This window comes from Panthera tigris, chromosome D1 (genome assembly GCF_018350195.1).
Source record: "Panthera tigris isolate Pti1 chromosome D1, P.tigris_Pti1_mat1.1, whole genome shotgun sequence".
NCBI classification, from domain to species: Eukaryota; Metazoa; Chordata; class Mammalia; order Carnivora; family Felidae; genus Panthera; species Panthera tigris.
This window is the reverse complement of record NC_056669.1, coordinates 85,068,816-85,086,796: the sequence shown is the minus strand read 5'-3', so window position 1 is coordinate 85,086,796 and position 17,981 is coordinate 85,068,816. Positions and strand designations below refer to the sequence as shown.

The 17,981-nt window shown below is 35.6% G+C and overlaps 1 protein-coding gene across 2 annotated transcripts in view; it reads right to left on the bottom strand.

The window, feature by feature from the left end:
- The window catches only part of ELP4 (elongator acetyltransferase complex subunit 4), a 241,518-nt gene that overhangs the window by 215,811 nt on the left and 7,726 nt on the right, over window positions 1–17,981 (bottom strand). For both annotated transcript variants that reach the window (XM_007082024.3, XM_007082025.3), the window contains exon 2: window positions 17,715–17,750. In XM_007082024.3, the coding sequence (XP_007082086.1) occupies window positions 17,715–17,750 (36 nt within the window). The remainder of the gene's footprint in view (window positions 1–17,714; window positions 17,751–17,981) is intronic.

Genomic DNA, 17,981 nt, shown 5'->3' with positions numbered 1-17,981 from the left:
TTAAACTTACACTTAAACGAACCAGCAACGCTACTCCTGCATTTTTACATGTCCATGAGACATGAAAACACATGTCCATACATAGTTTTATACAGAATGTTTATGGCAATTTTGGTAACATCCAAAAGCTGTAAACAACACGAATGCCCATCAATTTGTGAATGGAAAAGACAAATGGTACATTCACAAATGAAATACTTCTAAACAATAAAATAATGTACATGCAACATAGATGAATCTCAAAAATATTAAGCTAAGTGAAAAAAGCCAACACAAAAATTATGCATGGCATGGTTGCCTTTATGTGACATTCTACAGAAAGTAAAACTAATCTCTAGTGATAGAAGGGAGTTAGATGTTTGGAGCCAGAAAACTTTTTTGGGCTTGAGGAAATTTTGGAAGATGCATGCAAATGTTTTATATCTTGATTGCTGTGGTGGTTCTATGTATATACACATTTGTAAAATGTAACTAACATATACACTTAAAATGGGTCCATTTCATTGTGTGTAATTTATAGTTCAGTAAAGTTGGTTTATTGAAACGCTTTCTTAAGGTGCAATTAAAACAGCAGGTGGTAACTTGTTGATAAACCTTCTCAGTATAGTGAATTAGAGCAAATCCATGATCAAAAGTATAGTAGATTTATATGAAGTTCAATTGTATATATTAAAGAACATAGTTCTTTAATACTATCATCGCAAGTTAATATCCACAAATCTAAAAGACGCAAAATGGGCTTGACGTGGATTTAGGAGCATTTCATGAAAGTTTTGTGTGTAAGGGAAAAACACTTTCAATGCCTCTGTACTGCTTACAGCTGACAGGTGGAAAAGAGAACAGAGACGGATGGAGGTAAGGTGACTGGCACTGCCTATTCTCTAATGCAGTTATCAAACTGGGGGGAGGGCGGGGCACTCACTTTACATAACTAACAATTTATCTCTATTCAACTTCAGGAAAAAAAAAAAAACCTCAGAAAGTCATGTTTAAAAAAAGAATTGATTTTACCTTAAGGAATTACTAGTGGGTTAGTTTACAGAAGCAACCATATAAACACAGGTCATTAAAAATCACTGATGTAAAAACCAAATTGGATACTAAAATTTTTACTTTCTAAGGCTGACATTTTACAACATGGAAAATAAATTTTTAAAAACTCTTCCACCATCCATCACTTTCACAGAATTGCTAAACTGTGCTATATTTCCTTTCAGTACTTTTTCTGTGGTGTTTTCCTACATGGTTACAATTATTACTGAATTTTATGTTCTCCTATTTTCACATGTTTCATAGTCTTGTAGCTGTCATGTTTCAGGGGCCATAATATTCTAGAAAATGTATGTACTAGAATTTATTTCATCATCTCTCTACCATGGACTTTTCCTGCTTTTAGGCTTTTGTTATTATTAAATCTTTTATTTGTTTGTTTATTTATTTATTTATTTATTTATTTATTTATTTATTTATTTATTTATTTTTAGAGAAAGAGAGAGAAAGAGTGCAAGCACAAGTTGGGGAGGGACAGAGAGAGAGGGAGAGAGAGAATCCCAAGCAGGTTCTACACTGTCAGTGCAGAGTCCAACACAGGTCTTGAACTCACCAACCACAAGATCATGACCTGAGCTGAAATCAAGAGTCAGACACTTAACCTACTGAGCCACCCAGGGGCCCTTTTGTTGTTATTAAATACAGAAGTACAAAAGTGCCTCAAATCACACATATCCAAGATGGAACTCAGTAACTCATTATTTTTTTCTTCCAAATGTGGTCATTTCAGTTTTTAGGAAATCAGGACTTATTTTTGATTCCTCTTTTCTCTCTCCCACCAATGCATTCCTTTCCCCATCCTTAAAATCCTGTTATATTTATTTTCAAAGTATTTCTGAAATTTGATTGTCACTCAAATCAGTGTCACTCCCCTAATCATGCTACCAACAACTCTTGTCGACACCACTGTGATGCCACAGTGTCACCAGTGTCACTCCCCTAATCATGCTACCAAAACTCTTGCCTACACCACTGCAATCACCTCTTATTTCTTTGCATCCACTCTAATCCTCCAATTTAGTAGTAACCTTTTGAAAATACAAACCCAATCATTTCACTTCCCAACTTAAAACCTTTCAGTGGTTTCTCATTGCTGTTGGGAGAAAGAACTAAATCCTTTAACCTGGTTTATATGCTCTGTGTGGTCACCGCCAAAGAGCAGAGTTTAATGTGTATAATAAAAATATTTGCGTTAAAAGTGGTATCATACTGTCATTTCCTATAAAAGGACATGGTGGTTGTTTAACAACTTCTCAGTAAAAGTAAATGAGAAATAAGCCTAACTAAAATAATTATTTGTAAAATTAAGGTTACATCTATACACTAGTAAGGGAATGAACAACTATATTAGGTAAGTACTGCATAAACTAGGGAGAGTCACAGATAATAAAAAATATTGAGTGATGTACCATTAATGAAGAGTGACAATAAACTAGATGGCAGAATTCCTCTTTTTCTACTTATATTTTAAATGAGTGTGAGTTGTAACTTTTTTCCTACCTATATACAATTCCTACTGATCTTATCTACACTTATAACTTAAATTAATATCTCTAGTTGCTATACTGCATCTTAAGTCAGGACGTGTTGCATAAATTACTTCACCTTTTTGGCTAGCTAATTCCCTCAAAAGCCCCTCCCAGACCCAAATTAGGTAAACTCATCCTTGGAGAAGCTTTCCTCAAGGCTGGGTGAGATGACCAGAGTGCCCTGGAGCATCCTACAGTAGCATTTAATATACATACTGAAATTTCTCCACCAAGCTAAAAGATCCTCATGGCAGAGAATGTATTTTATTGTTGTATTGCTAGCAGTAGGCACATACTATACATTTAGTAGTATAATTTGTATAATTAAGGAAAAAACAAAAATCTATCTTGTCTTGTAAATCAGCCAGATCTACTGAAGTTTGGCTGAAAACACACCCTAGTGTACATGCACACACATACACACACACACACATGCACACATATACACACACACAGTTTTTTTCAAAGACTCCTATGTGGCAGTCAAAACTAATAGGAGGAAGATCACCTATTTAGAGTTGAGCAAAAAACAATACACTCTTCAAGCTGAAAGTCACCATTTTTGTGAAACAAATTTTGAGGTTGTACATTAAGCATTTAATTAATCTATTGAGTGAATCCCCATAACACTGGAAAAGCAAAAATGATAACGATGTGACAAAATCGCCAAAAAGCAAATGTAGTTTTGGCCTGAATTAACAGTCTAATTCGTAGGTTGAGAGATGGAAGTCCTAGTCTATTCTACAGTAGTGGACCATACTGGCAATAGTATATATTTCATTCAGGGACTTACACAAACTAAAGCATATTCAGAATGAAGTGACCAGGAGGGTGAAAGAACTTGAAAGCATGAGAAAAAGGATACTTAGGTTGACGAAAAAGAGACCCAAAGGATGTAAGAGACCTGTCTCCAAAAATCTGATGGACTGTCATATGTAAATGGAATCACACAAGAGGTAGAATGAAGCCTAATAGATAGGAACAACAGGAATATCAATTTTTCTTAACATCAAAGTCCAAAAGAGCTGCCCCTTTCATTGTGTTGGGAATGCTAACAAAGTCACCAAGGACTTTCTAATTGTCTGTTTTCTGGGACACTTTAAATCTTTATTTCATTTGTCTATTGCAGCTATTATCAAGGACAAATTTCTTCCTGAAATTATACTCTCCTTCTCCATTCATGCTCTATTTTTAAGACACTTCTTGTTCCCCATTGCCCTGTTTCTTTAGACTCAATTCCTTGGTAAATAAATATGAATTGCTTCTATTAAATTTCTCTAGTCACTACTTTCAACTAAGCTATGCCAAATCTTCCTTTCTCATCTCTTGACATCTAGAGCTAATTCCATGACTTTCTCACCAGTTTCAGTTATTAAAACTTGGAACAGTCAAGTTTAAAACTTTAATATTCAGTGCAAACCTTCCCCCTCCTTTAGTGGAGACTGAGACTTGTAACTTGAAAGTCTTAGTGGGACAGAGGGGTTCCAAAAGAAAGGAAGATTCTAAAATGCCTCTTCCTCCATGTCTTCTTTCCAAGTCCTAGTTCTGTTGTTAGGAGATCAGGGGGAAAAACGTGGCAGTGATCAGCTTACATAATTGGCTGTCTGGTTAGGGAGAGATGTTCTTAGCCTCACTATGATCTGGTCTAGTTAAGCCTGCTGTTTTGTAGCCTTTGAAGTTGTGGTGGTTTCTATGTAGGTGGTAAGTGTGGTTTTTGTGGGTAGTGCTCAGTTTCATTTTGGTCACATCTGCTGCTGAGAAACCCTTCTGAGGTGGAATCTAGGTTTTGGGGGGCTGGCCAGTAATTCATATTCAAATTCTGCTCTGGTAATATTAGCTATTGCTATCATTATTATTTTGGCTATTTATATAATCTCTCCCAGCAGGCTTCTGTCCTTTTCCTACACCAGACACAGAAAACAGTGTTGTTGTCGGGAATGATGACAAACCCTGGGAGATTTAAGACAGGCTTCCTCCAAGGACTCTCTCACCATGCACTACTCACTGAAGGGCTTACAGGTTCAGAAGTTTAGCAAGAAGTCAATTGGGAAACAAGGATGCCAGTCTTTGCTTCTTGTAAGGATCCTCAATGTCTATGACTGATGCTCTTAGGAATTGTACCGCGTTACCTGCCTGAGCGAGGGATCACTTTTGAACTTGAATATTGCACTCTTGCTCTCTCCAATCTTTGTGATGCTTACTAATGGTGGTGATGGTAACAGTTACGAGGAAGTAGCTGTGGTGGATCTCTGGACCTGCAAGGAAGTATTTAATCCCAACTGCAGGAATGGGGAAACTTTCATCTTCGCTTTCTTTTTCTCACTTTGGGCTATGGTCAACACTTCTGAGCTCCTCAACATCCTGTAAAAAGTAATACGTAACTAATCTTGACCACTAACTATATGCTAAACATGGTGCAATGTACTTGTCATGCATTAGTTCACTTAATCCTCATAATAACTTGTAAGATAAATGTTGTTAATCCCTATCTTATAGGTAAGAAAAGGAAGGCACAGGGAAGGCAAGCAGCTTGCCTAAGGTGACACAGTTAGTAAAGATCAGGGCTATGAGTTGAATCAGCCAGTCTGATTCCAGAGGCTATGCTCGTATCTCTTTCATGGGCTTATTTTCCTTTACCTATCCCTTAACTGATATGCTTTGGCTTTAGACTTCGATTTGCTTTTCTTTTTACTCTAGTTATTCTTAGTCTTTCCTGGAATCTCAGACCACTCTGAGAATATGATGCAAGTTATACCTTATTCTAACAATATACACAGTCATATACAAATTTACATGTAATTTCAGGGAATTAAGAGACCCCCCCTACCAAAGTTCCATCTATGGATCCTCCATGGTCTACAAATCTGGGCATTCTAATGCATACCTATGAATGACTTCAACCAAAAAGTATCAGTTGCATAAAGTATCAGTCAAATATTATTGACAAATCCAAAATATTTTTCTCTAGCCTAAATTTAATACTCATAAACTTCAGTATGTTTAAACCGAATTCATACTTCACATCAACATTTGCTCCTTCTCCTCCTTTTCTGACTTCACCTAATGGTACTAACTCCAAACCTTTTCAGGCCAAACATCTGGGAATCATCCTATCTCTTGTCTCTCCTTTATCTCCCACACATTTAGAAAGAACAGAAGAATCAACATTCTTGAGAGGGACCTACTAAAAGAGGAAAAATGTAGGGAAATGGTATTTTATACCAGAGCAATCTAAGAATAGATAGTGAAACATTTATAATCTAATACACATAATGAAATGCAGAAATAGAAAAATTAGGTAGCATTGTTATATCAAAATATGTGATGAATTAATGATTTAAAGTCTCAAAAGTATAGTAACAGACATCATCTCATGTTTCGATTAATTAGTATTTCCATCACTTCAAGTTTTCACTTTATTCCTGAAGTACATCTTTCATAATAGTTCTTCATAGCTCAAAATACTCCATGACTACCTATTTCTTACCAGTATAAAGTAACTGTTTTTAGCCAGGCTTTCACAGCATTCATTCATTCAAGCATGTATTCATGGTGCCCTTACATAGTTGCCATGGTCACAGAGCTTATAGTCTACTGAATAAGATACATGGTTAAGTATTTTCAACAAAGTGTAGTACGTGCCATGATAAAGTAGATAAGCAATACTACAGAAGTATAGAGGAGGAATACTAAGTGGGCTGAGGGTAAGGAAAGCAATAGTTAAGGAAGCCTTTCTGGAAGAGAATCTAAGTGGAGACCTAAGAGATGATTAAGAGCTAGGATAAGAAAGGAAAAAAAGGAGGCAGCAAGAAAGAATTTAAGCAAAGTCCTGGAGAGAATGGTAAATGGTTGGAATTAAAAGCCTAGGATGATATGCTTGAAGAAAGAGGTAAGGGCATGAGAAGAGACAAGCCTAAAGTGAATCAGCAGTGACAGATCATTAAAGGCCTTTTCTAGGCTAAGGAAGCTGGGCATTATGTTAAAATTGATAGCACAGAAAGGTCTTAAGTAAGGGTATATCATGATTACCTTTAGATTTTTATATCAGAAAGTTCATTCCAGCTACAGTATGAAAATGAACTGAAGCAAGAAAACATTGGAAGCAACCTAAGAAGCTGTTATAATAATTTAGTGAAAGTTGTGGATTATGGCCAAATTAGGGTCATAGCAGCAAGAATAGAAAGAAGTAGACAGAATTTTAAGATATTTAAAAGGTTAAAAACCTTGGGATTTAATGATTACTGGATGTGTACAGTGGAGAAACAAGTACATCACTCAGGTCTCTGGCATGTGTCACTTGGTAGCCTGAATAATCTAGTAATCATAGGAAGAGGGACAGATTTGGAGGATTGGAGTAGAATTTGGAGATAAGGGAAGTTCAGCTCTGGACACATCGATTTTGAGAGATATTCAAGAGAAAATGTTGAAAGGGAGTTGAATATGATCTCTGCATTTCTCTGTTGATCCTATGTATGCATCAATGTCTACAGATTTCATAAAATGAGTTTTTTCCACCCCTGGTCATTCTAGTTATGGCAGGAACTAAGACCTCCCAGGAAGAGTATGTAGCACCAGAAGAGGGAAGAGGATACTAATATTTTAAGTTGAGCCAAAGGAGTCTAAAAAAATAAAAGCAGAAAGGTAGAAGGAAATCTAGAACAAAATGTTATAACAGATCTAAAGGAAGAGAGTACTTCAAGAAAAAAGTGACTTGAGACGCCTGGGTGGCTCAGTCAGTTGAGCATCCTATTCTTGATTTTGGCTCAGGTCATGATCTCACGTTTCATAGGTTCGAGCCACGTTGGGCTCTGTGCTAACAGCGTAGAGCCAGCTTGGGATTCTCTGTCTCCCTTTACCTCTTCCCCTTCCTTGTTTGCACGGATGCATGCTCTGTCAATCTCTCTCTCAAAAATAAATAAACATTAAAAAAAGGGTGACTCACCACATCAATTGCTGAGCTGAGAAGTATTCCTCGGGTTTAGCCATGAGAAGGCCACTAATATCTCTGGCTAAGGCGGTTTCAGTGATGTGCCACTTCCTTAAATAAACTGAGGAATGACTGAAATATCATGAAAATGTATAGATTCCTATAAAAGGAAGAGAAAAAGGGATAGTTGGAGGAGTGGGGTTAAGGAAGAATTCCCCCTCCTCTTTTTCTTTTAAATGAGGCTTGAAAACAGATTTGAGCAGGTTTAAGTACACACAGGAAAGAACCAAAAAGGAGGGAGAAGTTAAGGAAAGAAGAGAAAACTGATATTGCCATTCCTTGGTAAGGTGGAAGGAGGAAAGCTCTAGTGTCCAGGTGAAAGGATGACTCTCAAACAGGAGACATTCTCCCATGTGTGGGTACTGAAGCTTGACAGTGGGAAGTTGGGGGAGTTGTCATCTGAAGAGACCATTTTCTTTCATGTGAAATACTGCAAGTTATCCCAGAATATGAGGGAGAAAGTAGTAATGTTTGTTGTTTGAGTATGAGGTTTTAAAAGATCACTGAGGTTATTGAGAATGAAAAAGAGGTGATGAGAGATACAAAAGTTTGCTGGTGAATGCCGAAAGCTCACTGAGGGCTGGAGATCAGGAAGGAAATAACTAAGAAGTCCATATATGGCAGGAGTGAGATGATATAAAAGGCAGAAAAGCCAAAGGTATAAATCTCACTCTGGAAAATAATTAAGATGAATCATCAGGTTTTAGTGTAAAATGATGATTTAATGTCAGAGAAACCTGCCTGCAAATCTTAGCTACTAAGTGTGTGACCTTGGACAAGTTACTTTGCTCTCTCAAAATCTCACTCTCCTCTAGAATATAGACATCTCATTTGATTGTTGTGAAAGTAAATGATAAAATACACGTCAAGGGCTTAGCATGATACCGAGCACACAGTAAATCCATAATAAATGGTAAATAATTCAATAAAATATTCAATGATAGTATTTTAAGATATTAGAGCTTATTTTATATGAAATAGGTATTATACAGGGGAAAGATTTAGAAGGGATAAGAATAGTAGGAACTTGAATCTACAGAGCAAAAAAGAGTATTATGGAGATAAAAGCAACAGAAAAGATCATTGGAACAGCTTACATCTTGGACAATGACCAAAGATAACAAGGAGGTAAAGCATGAGAGATTTAGCCAGCCATAAAGTTAAACAAACAAAAATCCCAGAAGTCCTGTGGTGGATGAAAAGTGAACAGCCTCATCTCTGCACGGTGCAGTTTGAGAAGCTGGTATAAGGTTCTGAGGTTTTACAATCTGAATTCTACAAGTAGGTAGTTGAGGCAAGAGACCCAGGAGGCCAAACTTTCCCTTTGACTAATCCTCAATATAAACTTTCTGCTTTAGAAGAGCTTTCACTTCTTTACTACATAAGCATACTATGTTGATATCTACTTTTGTGCATTTGGTAATATGGGCTTCCATATGAGTACTTTTCTCCCTCCCTCTCCCCTCAATTTCTACCCATAGTTTGATTCAATTTAAGTCTTTCCATATCTCTTATGTCTGCAAAAACATCTATATATTATATATGTACTGTTCTCATTTATTCCATGTGTAACCAATATCTAGTTTAAGTTCAGAAAGGGTAAAACCCAAGGTTTATACTGCCTAGCAGTGCTAAACACAGCGTAGGTGCTTAGATGCTTCAGTACAAAAGGTCAGGTCTTACTAAAGAACTGCATGGATACCAGTTTGTCTTATTTTAGTCTTTTGACAAGTTATACTAATATAAAATAAATTAAGAAAAATACAAAATATACTACAAAAACAGATATTAGCAAGCTTTTTCTTAAAAAGTCAGAAAATAAGTATTTCAGGCTTGTGAACCATACAGTCTCTGTTGAAACTACTCAACTCTGCTTTGTGACGACAGGAACAGCCATTGACAATGTACAAATCATTAAGCATGGTAGTGTTCCAATAAAACTTTATTTATAGATAGGTCACTGGCCCACAGGCTGCAGTTTGCCAACTCGTGCATAATAAGGAAAATGCTCAGAATTCATTACATGGTGTAGAAGAAAAAATATAGCTCAGCAATTTCAAAAAGGTTGAAGGCAATTGACAAGAAAGTATTATAATATCTTGTGAAAAGTATATGGAGAGTGCTTTGTTTTTGATATTACATGAATTAATAACAAGTTAAAATTGTGAAGAGAGTGGAAGATTCTAATTTTTTTAATGTTTATTTATTTTTGAAAGAGAGAGAGAGAGAGAGAGGGAGAGAGGGAGGGGGAGAGAGAAGGAGACACAGAATCTGAAGCAGGCTCCTAAAATGATATAATTAACATAAGAGATTAATTTAAAAATAATGGGCTCATAAATGTCACATAACTTGTATTTTAATGACTGGCAACTTCCACTAAATCTCTTTGATGCTCAATATCTCTGCAAACAGATCAAGATCCTTTATTTTAAAAGAAGCTATAAGAACTCTAAATATTTATGCCATTCCTTCACTTTTGATACTTTTAAGATGTCCCAATTTTACCCTTGTACCAGACTGCCAGAAAGCATTTAAATATAAAACATCTCAAAACCCAGTCCAGTACTACAGAATGAAACATATTTTAGGAAAAATCTTTGATTTTCTAAATAAATGTAGGGGGCCCGTACTCATTCAATTGAGAATGGTCTGTTATAAATTCATATTTATTTAGTTAACTGTATTTGGAAGGTCTAAAGTAGACCTACTCTGGGTCTCTGGCAGTGCTCATAAGCTCTAGTTTTCATAGTTGCATTGCTACTGAAATTATAAACACGCTGCTCTGCAGGCCCATACTCACGCACACACTTATGCACATGCCTTAGTATGTGAGTAATCTATTTGAAGAGAAATTGTTTAAAAATTGACAATCTATAAGTGATAAACTATTAATGCAAACATATTCATGCTTTAATGTTCTTCAACTTCTGGAATTAAAAAAAAATATTTGAGTGATGAGCAACATAGTAATATCCTATGCTACCAACCACTAACCTTAAATCTCCATAATTGGTTTATATTTAGAACTATTCATCCATTTTTTTAAGGCAAATTTCATTCACTGTACAAGTTGTATTGACTTGGCAATGAAGAAAAGTAGAGAACCTAGTATATAAAACTCCTTCTTCTAATCTAATCTTTCAAAAATGTGAAAATGTGGGGTGCCTGGGTGGCTCCGTCGGTTAGCCGTCCGACTTCGGCTCAGGTCATGATCTCACGATCCGTGAGTTCGAGCCCCGCGTCGGGCTCTGTGCTGACCGCTCAGAGCCTGGAGCCTGTTTCAGATTCTGTGTCTCCCTCTCTCTCTTCCCCTCCCCTGTTCATGCTCTGTCTCTCTCTGTCTCAAAAATAAAGAAACGTTAAGGGGCGCCTGGGTGGTGCAGTCGGTTAAGCGTCCGACTTCAGCCAGGTCACGATCTCGCGGTCCGTGAGTTCGAGCCCCGCGTCAGGCTCTGGGCTGATGGCTCGGAGCCTGGAGCCTGTTTCCGATTCTGTGTCTCCCTCTCTCTCTGCCCCTCCCCCGTTCATGCTCTGTCTCTCTCTGTCCCAAAAATAAATAAGAAACGTCGGGAAAAAAAAAAAATAAATAAATAAATAAACGTTAAAATTAAAAAAAAAAAAAAATGTGAAAATGTTTCCAAATTTTGCTTTAAGGTTTTCTAAAGAAAACAAGCTAATAGATGATGAAACTAAGTTTCTCACAGTTATACATATTTTCAAAAATCTTCGACACATAGAAATTGATAGTAGAGCATAAATAATACTAAGAAGATTCAAAATATTAGCTTTACAGAAAAACCAGACTATAAAGGTAAGGCCTGTGTCTTGTCACATTCTTTTATTTAATCATTATTCAACAAACAGTTATTGAATACCAAGTATAATAAAAACATTGGCGAACTGATATTTCATCAGAAATAGACTTTTTTTTTAATGTTACTATGCTTTAGTTATTCTTGTCTGAGTTTTTCCTTATTACTCTTGATAAAAAAAATCTCCTTTGCTAGATCAAGTTCATTAGGCATGTATGTGTTCTGTTCCCATATAACTGCAGACAACAATGTCACTATGCTTTCTGCCACTATATAACAAGGATTCCCCATCTTCTGGCTTTCAGTAACATGGTCTTCAGTTCCTTTTCACTCTCACTGTCATTAGAGTATAATATTTCTACTAACAATCTGTTCATGGCAATTTAGGATCTCTCTAATGTGCTCCTCAAAATCGTTCCAGCTTTTGCCTACTACCTGGTCCCAAAGCCACTCCCATATTTTTTGGTATTTGTTATGGAAGCACCCACTTCCAGATACCAAAACAGATACCAAAATCTGTTATGAAATAACATTATCAATATTTGCAGAAGATGATTGGCCAATTATAATACACAAGTGAATCTATAAACTATTCAAAACTTAAGGAATCTACTCCTGAAATCATTGTTGTACTATATGCTAATTTGGATGTAAATTAAAAAATAAAAATTAAAAAAAAAGTTGCTGGTGATAAGATCAATATATAAAAATCAATAGCAGTCCCCTGTTCTAGCTACAACCAATGTTAAAATATAATAATAATAGACACATCTATTATGGTATTTAACTTATTATATTGTAATTATTTGCTTTACATATGTCTCCTCCACAGGTGCAAAGTTCTGTAAGGGAAGTGAGTATTTTATTTATATATATAACCCCAATATCTAGCATATACCTGTGTGTTCAATGAACGTTCACTGAATAAATCATAAATAATCACTGGATTCCTAGTATCATATCATATCCAGATACTTCCACTGGAGCAAAGAATTAAAATTTAGTTGCACATTTTAGGGGCACTTGGGTGGCTCAATTGGTTAAGTGTCCAACTTCAGGTCAGGTCACGATCTCACAGTTTGTGGGTTTGAGCCCCGCATCAGGTTCTGTGCTGACAGCTCAGAGCCTGGAGCCTGCTTTGGATTTTGTGTGTCTGTCTCTCTGCCCCTCCCCAACTCGACTCTGTCTCTCAATAACAAACATAAAAATTTTTTTTAAATAAATAAATAAATTTCAGTTGTATATTTTAAAAACTATTATAATAACTTCCCAGATTTTTAGTTATTAAAGAGAAAAGTCTGAGGCCCAAATGATGAAATGTCATTCTTTACTTTTCACTTGTTTGGACTGGTAAAAATTTAAATGTTTGATAAGATACAGTGTTGTCAGGGTGAGGGTAAACTCACTGGTGTATTCGTATAACTGCTGACTGACTGAAGTAAAAGATGATATAATCTCTTGGGAGAGCAATCTATTAATATCTAATACAATGCTAATAATATGCTAATTAACATGCTAATAATACCTAATACAATTTAACATGCTTAACAACTAAGCAACTCTATATCTTAGAATTCATTCTACAGATATTTTTCAAAATATTTTTTTAAATTTTATTTTAGAGACAGAGAGCATGAGCAGGAGAGAGGTGCAGAGGGAGAGAGAGAGAATATCAAGCAGGCTCTACGCTCAACACAGAGCTGGACATGGGGCTTGATCTAATGACCCTGGGATCACGACCTGAGCCGAAAGCAAGAGTTGGACGCTTAACCAACTGAGCCACCCAGGTGTCCAAGTCTACAGATATTTACATATGTATGCAAAGCTTATATACAAGATTATGTACAATAGCATTGTTAGCAATAGAAAAATGGAACTTAAATTCATCAATAGGGAATTATTTAAATAAATTATGGCACATCCATATAATGAAATCTTACACAGTTGTTAGAAGAATGAGGCATATGAATGCACATGGACTGATTTCTAAGATGTGTTAAATGGAAAAAGCAGAGTGCTCCCATGTTTATTTCTTAAGTAAAAATATTTGGGGAAGATACTAGGACAGTATTGTCTCTGGGTATGGGGATGAACAACTGAAAGGACAACCTAATTTTCTCTAGATATCCTTTTGTATTTTATGTATTTATTTATTGATATTAAAACTGTGAATTATTTTTTCCATAAAATCCTTCAACAATTCTTAACTAAAAGATAAGTTTTTAAAAATGAGACTGACATCACCATTTCTAGAAATTCTCAATTACAGGCTATTTCTCCCTCTTACATCTACTGTTAGGAATAATTCTGTACCCTAAGTCCTTAAAAACTGATGGGTGACACAAATATTTTATAGAACATATTTTACTTAACTTTTTCTTAAATGTTATATATTATTCAGAGACTTGGCACTAGGTAAATGTCCAGAAAATTCTATTGTAGTGATCAAAGTAAATGGCTGGTAAGAAACTGGCAAATATTTTATCACCAAGAGCTGCATGGAAACTAATGGTTGTGTTAAATATGATGACTGAACACAGGACCAAAATGACTCAATGGCATGATTTTTAAAAATTAATATATTTTAGGGGCACCTGGGTGGTTCAGTTGGTTAAGCATCTGATTCTTGATCTCAGCTCAGGTCATGATCTGGCAGTGCAGAGCCTGCTTGGGATTCTCTCTTTCTCATTCTCTCTCTGCCCCTCCCCTACTCTCTCTCTCTCAAAATAAGTAAACTTAAAAAACTTTAAAAATTAATATATTTTAGATAGCAATAAGCTGTAACTATACAGGCCAATTTTTAACAAATATTGTATATCTGAAACAAATCTTAAATAATATTCTCTGTATATTGTTTTATTATGATGGACATAAAACTTCAGACTGGCATGAAGAAATGCTGATAATGTAAAATAAGAGTTTTTTCTTTTTTAAAAAATTTTATTTTACTATATTTTTAATTGAAGTTTAGTTGACACACAATGTTACATTAGTTTCGAGGAATACAATATAGTGATTCGACAACTCTATACCTTATGCTATGTTCACCAGAAGTATGGTTATGATCTCTCATCATATAACACTATTATAATACCATCGACTGGAATCTTTATGCTCTGCCTTTCATCCTTGTGATGTATGCATTCCATAACCAGATGCCTGTACCTCCCACTCCCATTCACCCATTTTACTCATCTCCCCACAATTCTCCCTTCTGGCAACCACCAACTTGTTCTCTTAAAACAAAGAATTTTGGCACGGCTGCAACCTGTATCCTTATTGTGAATAATTAAAGAAGGACTCTTTCAAGTTTAGAAATTTGAAAATTTACTAAAAGAAAAAGCCCACACAAATGTAGGCTTTCTTTAACTATTTAATACTTTATTCTAAAAAAAGGCATAAAACTCCTATTTTAGTGTTTGTGATCATTAAATGAAGCATTAAAAAAGCTACATAGCACAGTTACAAAAAATATGAACTTTTCAGTCATACCAGATTTCGAATCCTAGTTCTCTCACTAACTATGTGATAATGGGAAAGTTACTTCACTCCTCTGAATCTTATTTCTTAAAATATAAAATGGGGATAATATGGATTACATGTAGTATCTTATAAGATTGTTATATTAAGGGAAAAATTGTGTATAAAACATTTACCACAATACATTACCCAGAGTGAGACTTAAATAAAGGGCAGCTCCACTATTATTATTACTACTTTTCAATTATCCAGCAGAGATGGGGAGTAAGATATACTACAAATCTCTTTTGAGTTTTCCAGATTGAGCTTCATTTATTAGAGAAATGCTTATGTATGTAGCAAATTTTACACACCACTGTTTTGTCTTTTTTTTTTTTTTAAATTGCTTAATGTTTATTTATTTTTGAGAGAGAGACAGACAGACAGAGATACAGCACGAACAGGGGAAGGGCAGAGACAGAGGGAGACAGAATTTGAAGCAGGCTCCAGGCTCTGAGCTGTCAGCACAGAGCCTGACGTGGGGCTTGAACTTGTGAACTGCAAGATCATGACCTGAGCCAAAGTCGGATGTTTAACCGACTGAGCCACCCAGGCGCCCCACAACCATTTTGCATTTTTAGTCATTCCTGGAGCAGAGTTTTCTAAAATACTTAACACATTTCATTGCTACCTTAAGAGAAGTCAATGAATATAAAGCAACTTTATTGGGCCTAGAAATAATAATTCTATCTGGATTATCACATTTGATAGTCTCAATGTGCTGAATATAGGTCACACTAAATTTGGAATATTGTATTCAGTTCTGAGCATAGTTGAAGAGATGGTGCTGACTGAAAGGTGCGACAAAAGAACATACCAGGAGACTGAGGAATGAAAACTACAACACATAAAAAGCAGATTAAGAAACTGTCTATTTCATTGAGAGAAGATCTGAGGCGATAAAATAGTTACTTTCAAGTATTTTAAGAGTGTCACATGAAAAAGTACATAAATTAATTCTGTATTATGCCAGAGGACAAAATTAGGAACAACAAATCTGTTAAATTATACGGGTTCAACATTAATATGAAGAACTTTCTAAAACATTATAGCATTTTCAACAAGAATGTATTCTTTTGAGATAAAAAGCTTCTGCACAGCAAAGGAAACAACCAACAGAACTAAAAGGCAACCAACGGAATGGGAAAAGATATTTGCAAATGACATATCAGACAAAGCGCTAGTATCCAAAATCTATAAAGAGCTCACCAAACTCCACACCCGAAAAACAAATAACCCAGTGAAGAAATAGGCAGAAAACATGAATAGACACTTCTCTAAAGAAGACAACCGGATGGCCAACAGGCACATTAAAAGATGCTCAACGTCGCTCCTCATCAGGGAAATACAAATCAAAACCACACTCAGATATCACCTCACGCCAGAGTGGCCAAAATGAACAAATCAGAAGACTATAGATGCTGGAGAGGATGTGGAGAAATGGGAACCCTCTTACACTGTTGGTGGGAATGCAAATTGGTGCAGCCGCTCTGGAAAACAGTGTGGAGGTTCCTCAGAAAATTAAAAATAGACCTACCCTATGACCCAGCAGTAGCACTGCTAGGAATTTACCCAAGGGATACAGGAGTACTGATGCACCGGGGCACTTGTACCCCAATGTTTATAGCAGCACTCTCAACAATAGCCAAATTATGGAAAGAGCCTAAATGCCCATCAACTGATGAATGGATAAAGAAATTGTGGTTTATATACACAATGGAGTACTACGTGGCAATGAGAAAGAATGAAATATAGCCCTTTGCAGCAACATGGATGGAACTGGAGAGTGTGATGCTAAGTGAAATAAGCCATACAGAGAAAGACAGATACCATATGGTTTCACTCTTATGTGGATCCTGAGAAACTTAACAGAAACCCATGGGGGAGGGGTAGGAAAAAAAAAAAAAAAGAGGTTAGAGTGGGAGAGAGCCAAAGCATAAGAGACTCTTAAAAACTGAGAACAAACTGAGGGTTGATGGGGGGTGGGAGGGGGGGAGGGGGGGGGATGGGCATGGAAGAGGGCATCTTTTGGGATGAGCACTGGGTGTTGTATGGAAACCAATTTGACAATAAATTTCATATATTGAAAAAAAAAGAATGCATTCTTTGTGAAGTAATGAGCCCTTTAAACTATATAATCTATATTCAAATGGTGTTTGCTACTGTCAAGGATGATGGAAAAGTGATTTGTGTCTAGATGGAAAAGTGATTTGTAGCTAGATGGGAGCTTTGACTACGTAACTGCCAAGGTTTATTTCAATTCCAAGATTCTATGATCTAAACTAAACAATAAGGCAAATGGGATTATGTATGTATAATTAAATAAGAACCATTGGTGCTTAAAGATGAACAAAATATGATTTATTGGTCTGTTACTTTTCTTTCAATAAGAAGAAAATGATAAAAATGTATGATATATATACAATGGACTTATTGGTACATCAACTTCTCAAACTAATCAACTGTTTTAATTCCACTGTAAATACAAATACAGAGATTCTCCAAAACAAAACAAAACAAAACAAAACAAAAAAACAATTGGCAATGATCTTAGCTTTTTTTTAAAAAAATGGAGGACAATGCACTGTGAACATTTTTAAATTATAAGAGCTATATTTTCAGATATACTTGCTTCATTTATTTCAAGTTCAGATCAACATTTGAATTTAAATTAAAACTTAAGGCATTTCCTCTCTAATTTACCTTAATTCTTATAGAAAGTGATATATTTAATATCAGAATAGGCAAACCCATAAAATCATTATGCACAACAGAAAACTCTGATTAGGAAGAACAAAGTGTGTATGCCATACTAACCAATTAGAAGAACTGTTCCGACGGCCAAACCTCCACCTGGAAGTGAAACAAAACAAAGAAGAAAATTAATCTAGCTACCTTTTTATACACATTATCTTTAGCATAAAAGTTAAGCTTTATCAAGAACTGCTACTTCAGTAACTTTAAAATTGCAGATGAGAACAACATTTTAATTACCTTTGCAATACTTTGCTTAAGGTGCTATTATGAAATAATTACATATTATATGTAATTACACACTACACATTACAATTACTTTCATAATAT